Here is a 10,778-nt window from a genome sequence, read left to right on the forward strand (position 1 = left end):
GCAAAGGAAACAAAAGTGAAAATAAACTTTTGGGACTTCATCAAGATCAAAAGCTTCTGCACAGCAAAGGAAACAGTCAACAAAACAAAGAGGCAACCGACAGAATGGGAGAAGATATTTGCAAATGACAGTACAGACAAAAGGTTGATATCCAGGATCTATAATAAACTCCTCAAACTCAACACACATAAAACAATCATATCAAAAAATGGGTATAAGATATGAACAGACACTTCTCCAATGAAGAGATACAAATGGCTATCTGACACATGAAAAAATGTTCATCATCACTAGCCTCAGGGAGATTCAAATTAAAACCACACTGAGATATCACCTTACACCAGTTAGAATGGCCAAAATTAGCAAGCAGGAAACAACATGTGTTGGAGGGGATGTGGAGAAAGGGGAACCCTCTTCCACTGTTGGTGGGAATGCAAGCTGGTGCAGCCACTTTGGAGAACAGTGTGGAGATTCCTCAAGAAATTAAAAATAGAGCTTCCCTATGACCCTGCAATTGCACTCCTGGGTATTTACCCCAAAAATACAGATGTAGTGAAAAGAAGGGCCATCTCTACCCCAATGCTTATAGCAGCAATGACCATGGTTGCCAAACTGTGGAAAGAACCACGATGCCCTTCAATGGATGAATGGATAAGAAGATGTGGTCCACATACACTATGGAGTATTATGCCTCCATCAGAAAGGATGAATACCCAACTTTTGTAGCAACATGGACAGGACCGGAAGGGATTATGCTGAGTGAAGTAAGTCAAGCAGAGAGAGTCAATTATCATATGGTTTCACTTATTTGTGGAGCACAACAAATAGCATGGTGGACAAGGGGAGTTAGAGAGGAGAAGGCAGTTGGGGGAAATTGGAAGGGGAGGTGGAACCATGAGAGACTATGGACTCTGAAAAACAATCTGAGGGGTTTGAAGTAGTGAAGGGTGGGAGGGTGGGGGAACCAGGTGGTGGGTATTAGAGAGGGCACGGATTGCATGGAGCACTGGTGTGCTGCAAAAACAATGAATACTGTTATGCTGATAATTAATTAATTAATTAATTAAGAAAAAAAGAAAAGAAAACCCAAAATATCACCAAAAAACTGCTAGAACTGATACATGACCTCAGTAAAGTTGCAGGATACAAAATCAACATATAGAAATCTGTTGCATTACTATACACCAAGAATGAAACAGCAGAAGGGGCACATAAGAAAACAGTCCCATTCTCAATTGCACCAAAACCAGTAAATTACATATGTATGAACCTGACCAAATAGGTCAAATACCTATACTCAGAAAACTATAAAAATACTAATGAAAAAAATTGAAAGAGGCCCAAAGAAATGGAAAGACATTCCATGCTCATAGATTGAAAGAACAAATATTGTTAAAATGTCTATACTACCCAAAACAAGGTATACAGGTAATGCAGCCCTAAAAAAACACAAGCAGCATTTGTCACAGAAGTAGAACAGTCAATCTTAAAATTTATATGGAACCACAAAGGACTCTGAAGAGCCAAAGCATCCTAGAAGGAGAAAAGCAAAGTTGGAGGCCTTGGAATTTCAGACATCAAGTCATGAAGCTGTGGTGACCCAAACAATATGGTACTAACACAAAATTAGACACATACATCAATATAACAAAATAGAAATACCAGATATGAACTCACAACAATATGGCCAGTTAATTTTCAACAACGCAGGAAAAGAATAAAGAGTCTCATGAACAGTAGTTTTGGGAAAACTGCACAGCAAGATGTGAAATAATGAAACCAGAACACTTTTTTACAACAAACACAAAAATAAACTCAAAATGTATTAAAGACCTAATTATCATTCCTGAAACCACTATAATCCTAAAGGAGAACACGGGCAGTAACCTCTTTGACATTGGCCAGAGCAACTTATTTTTAGATACGTCTCCTGTGGCAAGGGAAACGAAAGCTAAAATAAACTAATGGAACTTCACCAAAATAAAAAGTCTTTGCATAGTAAAGGAAATAATCAATAAAACTACAAGGCAACCTATGGAATGGGAGAAGATATTTGCACATAACATATCTGATAGAGGGTTAATATCCAAAATATGTACAGAACTTATAAAACTCAACACCAAGTAAACAAATAATCCAATTAATAATGGGCAGAAAGTATGAATAGGCATTTTTACAAAGAAGACATACAGACAGCCAGCAGACCTTGAAAAAATGTTCAACATCACTTATCAGGGAAATACAAATTCAAACTACAGTCAGATATCACCTCACATCTGTCAGAATGGCCAAAATCAACAACACAAGAAACAACAGGTGCTGACAAAGATATGGAAAAAGAGAACCCTCTTTCAGTGTTGGTGGGAATGTGAACTGGCACAGTCATTCAGGAAAACAGTTATGGAGGCTCCTCAGAAAGTTAAAAATAGAACTACCCTATGAGCCAACAATTTCACTTCTAAGTATTTACCCAGAGATTACAAAAATGCTGATTCAAAGGGATATATGCACCTTACTGTTTATAGCAGCATTATATATACAATATCCAAATTATGATAAAAGCCCAAATGTCTACCAACTGATGAATGGATAAAGAAAGTGTGTGTGTGTGTGTGTGTGTGTGTAGTGTGTATGTGTGTTTGTATGTGTAAATATTTTGCCATTTGCAATGGCATAGATGGAATTAGAGAGTATTATGTTAAGTGAAATAAGTCAGAAAAACAAATACAATATGATTTCATTCATATGTGGAATTTAAGAAACAAAGTAAACAAGCAAAGGGAAGAAAAATTAGACAGAAAGAAAGTAACAAACAGATTCTTAACTATAGGTTTACTAGATGAGAGGTGGGTGGGAGAATGACTTAAATAGGTAATGGGATTAAGGAGTACACTTGTAAGCACCAGGTGTTGTATGGAAGGGTTTTATCACTATATTATATACATGAAACCAATATTACCTGTAGGTTAATAAACAGGAATTAAAAAGAAAAACTTGACAAACAAAGCAATATGGAAGCCACCCCTATGTCCATCAGCAGATGAATAGAGTAAGAAGAACTGTATATATATATGATGGAATATTGGTAAGCCATGAAAAAGAATGAAATCTTACCACTTATCACAACACGAATGGATCTAGAGGATATAAAACTAAGTAAAATAAGTCAATCAGAGACAAATGACATATGGCTTCACTAATAAGTGTCAAGAATCAAAACAAATATACAAATAAGTAAAAAGAGAGACAAACAAACAACAACAACAAAATTGAAACTTTTAAATATAGAGAACAAACTGGTGGTTGCCAGAAGGGATGTAGGTGAGGATGGGTTAAGTAGATAAAAGGGATTAAGACTATACTTATCTTTATTTTTTAGATTTTATTTATTTATTTATTTATTTGATAGACAGATCACAAGTAGGCAGAGAGGCAGGCAGAGAGATTGGAGGAAGCATTCTCCCCACTGAGCAGAGAGCCCGATGCAGGGCTCGATTCCAGGACCCTGGGATCATGACCTGAGCAGAAGGCAGAGGCTTTAACCCACTGAGTCACCCAGGTGCCCCATGACTATACTTATCTTGATGAGCACTAAGAAATATAGAATTATTGAATCATTATGTTGTATACTTGAATCTAATGTGACATTGTATATTAATTATACTGCAATTTTTAAAAATACATGTTAAAATTAGGCATCCATACATTCTGGTCCCTACAGAGAAGAAATTAGAAAATTTTAGTCTCACACTTTTCCAAGACAGCTCTTCACTATTCCTCCCATTTCAGATTTCGGTTAAGGAAGAGCTTTATTCCATTGTATAGCCCTTTACTATAAGTTTTATTACTGTTGCTGGATGATTAAAAGGAAAGAATAATACTGACAAATTAACAACTGTTATATGTCAAGCATTTTGCTAGGGTTTACATCAACTTCATTTAATTCTCTGAATAGTTCCATAGCTATTATTCTTATTTTAAGATGAGAAATTAAGCTTTAGAAAGGCTTATTTGCTGAAGGCAGCCAGCAGGTCCAGACTATAGCCCTCATCTGTCTGACTCCAAATCTACTCTATAGTATGCATATATTTCCCTATCTAGTTTAAGACAAATGACTTTTCCTTCCTTAATTTCTATAAATAGAAGAGCACCTCCTCAGAGTTGAAGAAATAAACTCAGCCATAACAGAACAAAAAATTGGGAGGGAGACAAACCATAAGTGACTCTTAATCTCACAAAACAAACTGAGGGTTGCTGGGGGGAGGGGGTTTGGGAGAAGGGGGTGGGATTATGGACATTGGGGAGGGTATGTGCTTTGGTGAGTGCTGTGAAGTGTGTAAACCTGGTGATTCACAGACCTGTACCACTGGGGATAAAAATACATGTTTATAAAAAATAAAAAATTATATTAAAAAAAAATCAGCAAGAGACTAAAGGGAAAATTGTTCATAGTAACTTCATTTGGGGCTTGAAACATTTTCTATCTCCATGATTTACCAAACTTGGATGAAGACAATTCAGACAAAGGGAGCTAGGACTTCACTCTAGAAGTAATTTTTAAGTTACATGAAAGATACCAAATAAGTGGCCTATAAGTTCACAACTATGAGCTTAGCACAAATAAAAGGAAAGGGGAAATGATTAAAAAGCAAAGGCTGTAATAAAAGAAAACTAAGGAAAAGTGGAACCAGTTCAGAGGGAATCAGTGAAGTCTATGGAATAGGAGCCCTTAGCCAGGTCTCAGATTGGGTGGGACCCAGACAAGAAGATACATGACAGACACATTCCAGACTAAATCATGGAGGTGGAAATGAAGCTGTCTTGGGATCAGAGAAGAGATAGGCCTGTCTGTTAAAAATGAGGTGATAACGGGAACAGTGGAAATAAATAACAGTATTTTCATAGGGCTTTATAAGTGCCAGGCACACTTCTAAGTGCTTTATATTAACTCACCTCATTCTAGCAAAAATCGTGAAGCTTAGGCACTGTTAAACAATCTGCCCAAAATCACACAAATCACACAACAGGTAGGGACACAACTGAGATTTAGAACCTATAAAGCATGATTCCAAAGTTTACTAACCACTACAATGAACTACTACAATGATACAATAGAAGATACATAGAAAATACATTAGAAGAAATATATATTTAAAATACATTAGAAGAAATATATATTTAAGTGAAGAGGTATAGGTAGTCATTTTTTATATAGTCAAAAATTGAGCTTTACAAAGTAAGTTATGAAGAAGCAAATATATAGGAAATACAAGTAATACTAAGCAGAGCCCGTAACTGGTCAAGATAGTTCTCTCTCTCTCTCTCTCTCTATATATATATATAATATATATATATTATATATATATATAAAACTTATGGGCAATGTGATTTACTATGAACTATAAATAATTTCAAATACACTTTAGAAGAATTAACAGTATTTACAGCACACTTTAAGTATATCTATTGAATTTATGTTTTTAATTTATAATCTGTTCACATAAATTAAGTGGAAAATGTGTTCATAAATTTAAAAGATTTTTAATTAGCTTCTTTTTATCCTAATCTGCATATTACATAAGGTTTAAAATACTATTCTCAAGCAGAAGTCATAGCTACTTACACACATAGCTACAGCTATACACACTACATATTTAAGAGCAAAAGGGGGTTTCTCTATCTCCATCAACTCTTTATTTTAGCTATTTTGAAGGTAATAATAAGTAGAATGTCATATACAATATTAAAGTTTCAACAATATGTGCTAAGAAATGTGATTTACAGTTAACCATTTTTCAACATGGCATACTAAAATATATGGTTTTATCTGAAATATGTTTAAAAATGATGCTTAAAGTTTAAGACATAAATTTTCAAACCACATATATTTTCTCTATCATATATGACAAAGTGCAGACATTGTAATATAACAGTAGTATTTTTCTAATTAAAGATAAATGTCTTTCTTCTTTAAGTACATTGATTTTTTCCATTAAACAATGAACACTTAGGGAAATGTGAATAATGTGCATAAAATTATGATTTAAACCTTCCCCCACTTCTTACTAAAGATAGCAGACAAAAACTGGAAAAAGTCAGGGTGCCTTTGAGGATATTTAATTAAAATCTAATCCCACATTCTTAAAAGCTCACATAAATTAAGCTGTCATTCAGGAGATTTATGCATTCACATTTGCATATTACATACAATCCATCAATTACTCATGTTTGAAAGCAATGCCTTTCCCAGGCACTGCCAACAGTGCCAACAGGCACAAGCAACCCACAAAACCATACCAACTGGTACCTTGGAGAAAGCCATTTCCATTTGGCCTTTTGTTTGCACATTCAGAGTTCCAAGCATGCTTAGAAAACAATGACTACAGTTTGATGGATTCCACTGAACTAAATTTGTTTGAGAGAGACAATCATTTTACTTAAATTTGGTGCAACTGCGTAGTAGCAGCAATTCAACAGCCCTTCTTGTATTCATGGCAGGTTTTAAAATTATGCTAAAGATAAAGAATGATTCCTGAACTTCAGCACCATCAGACAAAGCAGTTAAGTTCAAAATATTCTCCTGAAGTTAATAGAAGATAACCATTTATTTAGCATGGCATATTTGAATAAAGTAAAAAATAAAGTAAAAGATATATACCTGTGTGTGTATACATACATAATACATGTATACACGTATACATTTGGAGAGGGGAGGTGAAAATACCAAAGTGCAGTGGTTCATTCAGAACACTTGGAAGGATTTAAGATATGGCAAAAATAAAATGCCCATAACTTTTCCAAACTGCAGTTTTTCCTAAATACTATTTTTGGGAAGAAAATGGCAAGTCTTTATTTCATAATATCATATCTACAAACAAATATATGCAAAGACACATTTTCTCCATGAGCTATAAGCTGTTACAAAATACCTTTAACTTTTTATACATACTGAGAAGAGAGGTCACTCCACTTGTTCCAAAGGGAAAATGGGATGCTTATAAGACACCACATATAAGAAAAAGAAGGAAGCAATCTAAATGACATAACAGGGTAAGGTATTTCCAGCACAGATCAACAACTACCACAATATATTGCATGAGTATATGTCTTAATGTTTAATGTATTTGTTTTAGAATTTCAAACTGGCTGTAAAAAGTGACCCTTGAGCTCAGGGATATATCTCCTTTCATACATAATCACTCCCCCTCCCTTTCTAAAATTTGCCACCAATCTCCTTATCAGTTGGATGTCCAGAAAACTCCCAAAACCAATAGCAACTGGAAAATTTAAATGATCTTCTCACAGTTATTTTATATAAGTTGTAAGCCTGTGTATTAGTGAGAATGTATACTGCAGTAATAGTCAGCAAATCATTTGTAGAAATTCAAGTCCATAAAGATGTTTTCAGTGCCCACTATTAAAAGGATTTGTGCTAGATATTGTGAGAAATATAAGGTACATTATACATGGTTGGAGCTCAAGGTCTAATAAGAAAGATACACATATGCTAAGGACTAAAATACTGACATAAACAATGCATGTGGAGCACAAAAGAGAACTATTCAACCTGACATCAAAGGAGGTGGCATTTGATCTGATCTTTAAGGATGAGAAGAATAAATATGAAGACAGTTTTATAAATATACATTCCTTGTAGAGGGACCATGCAAATAATTCTCTATATCATTCCAATTTCAATATGTGTGCTGCTGGAAGAAACACAAAATCAAAACTAACTTGAGGATCTCCTAATGTTCAAAGCAGAAAAAATGACCAATAAGTATATGTGAGATAAACATCATACTTGTAGCTATCTACTGTTTTCCATGGTATATATATAGATAGTTTAGTATAAACTGCTTGTATGTATATAACATTGACTATTAACCAATCTTGAAGTCCATTGGGTATTAGTTTGTTGCTGGACATTAGTTAGAATATTAAGATGGCAGTAACAGTGGGTTTAGTCTATAGGAAATAGTATTTGTTTTCTATTTCAACTTGAAAACCCTGCTTTCCTCCTAACAGATAATACTAATAGGTGTATATTACTTTTGTCATATAAATTTAATGCAAAACATTAGGCAGAATTTTTACTATCTGGAATGGGAATAGATAGTACTATAGAACAAAATAGAACAAAATATTAAATGTGTATGTGTAATGATACTCTCCTGGCTATAATTTAACCCCGAGGGAAAATATTTGAACTTGGTTCTGCACAAAAGAATCTCTCACAGGTTAAAATCAGTTTCAATTAACAGTGTTAGCAAAATAATTGATACTCAGTGTGTCCAGTGTTCCAGCATTCAGTACTAAGTTCTTTAAGTATTCTTCAAATCTTCCACTTCTAAATCTTATTAAACCTAGATGAGTTTTAATTATGATTGAGGAGCTAACTGTAGTTGCATTATAGTCAGAAAAAAATGTATGCAGATTTTCAGAATAATTATTCATTATGACAAACTGATTCAATAATATCTAAAGTATTTTATTTTAAAAAATTAAGATTTTTATTTATTTATTTATTTGACAGAGAGATCACAAGTAGGCAGAGAGGCAAAGGCAGGGGGGAGCAGACTCACTGCTTAGCAGAGAGCCTGATCCAGGACTGGATCCTAGGACCCTGAGATCATGACCTGAGCTGAAGGCAGAGGCTTAACCCACTGAGCCACCCAGGTGTCCCTAAAGTATTTTATTTTAAATAATGCAGTGTAATAGGGACACATACAACATAAGGATACTATACCTGAACACCTAGTGCCCGTTTACCACTATAATTTTTTTTTCCTTACAGAACACAGGTCTTAAATCATCTCCTATTTACCGCTAAAAATTGTCTTTTATTAGCTTTCCTTAAGTGAAGAATAATATATTATACCAGCCAAATGTCCTTCCTCAAAAAAAAAAAAAAAAAAGACACATTTCCCCTTTCTTTCAGGAAAAGAAAATGTTAAATGCTATACCCTCAACAACTTTTTTTTTTTGTTGTGTTTTATTCTTCAGAGGCACACAACCCTAATATAGAATTAGGTTTTACTGAATCATTATAGAAGAGACTGTCATTTCTTATGCTTACTTAAGTTCCTAATTTCTTAAAGAAAGGAAAATGTTTCCTTGTTGAAAAACCATAGCAGAATTCAAACCAAAGAGAATACAAGTTCTGGGGGTGCCTGGGTGTCTCAGTGGGTTAAAGCCTCTGCCTTTGGCTCAGGTCATGATCCCAGGGTCCTGGGATCGAGCCCCGCATCGGGCTCTCTGCACCACGGGGAGCCTACTTCCTCCTCTCTCTCTCTCTCTGCTTGCCTCTCTGCCTACTTGTGATATCTGTGGAGTAAATAAATAAAATCTTTAAAAAAAAAAGAATACAAGTTCTGTTAATAATAAAACTGCCATAATTCAAATAACAAGACTGACATTTTACCAAATATAGATCAATCCATTCTAAGTTATCATTATACTAAACATTAATTAAAACCGTCAAAATCCTAGAGAACACAGGCAATAACCTCTTTGACATCAGCTGTAGCAACTGTTACTGGGTATGTCTTTGGAAGCAAAGGAAACAAAAGCAAAAATAAACTACTGAACTTCATCAAGAATAAAAGCTGCACGACAAAGAAACAAATCAACAAAACTAAAAGTCAACATTTTGAATGGGATATTTGCAAATGACATATCTGATTAAAGGTTATTATCCAAAATACATAAAGAATTTATAAAACTCAATACCCAAAAAAACAAATAATCCAGTTAATTGGGCAGAAGACAAAAATAGACATTTTTCCCAACAAAGCATTCAGATGGCCAACATGAAAGAACATAGAGGAAGGGAAGGAAAAATAAAATGGGATAAAAATAGAAAGGGAGATGAACCATAAATGACTCTTAATTATAGAGAACAAACTGAGGGTTGCTGCAGGGGAGGTACGTATGAGATAGGATAACTGGATGATGAGAAGTAAGGAGGGCACTTGATGTAATGAGCACTGGGTGTTATATGTAACTGATGAATCACTAAATTCTACCCTGAAGTTAATAATACATGACATGTTAACTAACTTGAACTTAATAAATCCAAAAAAAAAAAAAGGATAAAGACAAATGTCAGATGGTATGCCAAGAAATAATAACAAAAAAAACCAAGATGAATAAAATGGGGAATATTTTACAAAATCTCAAATATAGTCAAATAAATAGGAGAGCGCCCTAAATTATATTTAAGTTTATAGAACATTACTGTAGTCAGCAATACTCCAACACCAAAATTTAAATTATTGGCTTTGTGTATTTCATAGTGTTTTGCCTATGTTCTATTCTATTTCATATCTAAGCACTGATGAACTTGACCCATAACCTTTCAACAGTTACTGTACATTTTTAGATTGAAGATACTGTCCAAATAAGAATGCAGTAACGGAGAGTTGCTCTGGTAATTCTTTAACATTTTTCTTTTTTTTCCTTTGAATATAATTTACATACAATGTTACATTCATTTAAGGGGTACAACTTAGTGATCTGACAAGTTTGTACATTATACTATTTAACACAAATGTAGCTACCATTTGTCCTGTTACATCGCTATTATACTATCATTGACTGTATTTTTCCATAACTGAAAGACTGTATCTCCCCTGCCCCAACATCTGTCCCCTTCCAGTCTTACAACCATTAGTTTCTTCTCTGTTTCTTCTCTGTACTTACAGGTCTGATTCTGCTTTTCCTTTCTTCATTTTTTTTTTTTTTTTTTTTTTTTTTTTTTTTTCATATTTTCTGTT

The 10,778-nt window shown here is 34.1% G+C and overlaps 1 protein-coding gene and 1 non-coding gene across 2 annotated transcripts in view; both read right to left on the reverse strand.

Annotated features, from left to right (window-relative positions):
* The window catches only part of DACH2 (dachshund family transcription factor 2), an 848,671-nt gene that overhangs the window by 459,900 nt on the left and 377,993 nt on the right, over window positions 1–10,778 (reverse strand). Inside the window, 1 exon segment of the mRNA XM_059385214.1 lies at window positions 3,548–3,570. Within this exon segment, the coding sequence (XP_059241197.1) occupies window positions 3,548–3,570 (23 nt within the window).
* LOC132007951 (U6 spliceosomal RNA) lies at window positions 7,619–7,722 on the reverse strand. Its single transcript, XR_009401497.1, has one exon. It is a non-coding gene; the product is annotated as a U6 spliceosomal RNA (small nuclear RNA).

Source organism: Mustela nigripes, chromosome X, assembly GCF_022355385.1.
Source record: "Mustela nigripes isolate SB6536 chromosome X, MUSNIG.SB6536, whole genome shotgun sequence".
In the NCBI taxonomy this organism is placed as follows: Eukaryota; Metazoa; Chordata; class Mammalia; order Carnivora; family Mustelidae; genus Mustela; species Mustela nigripes.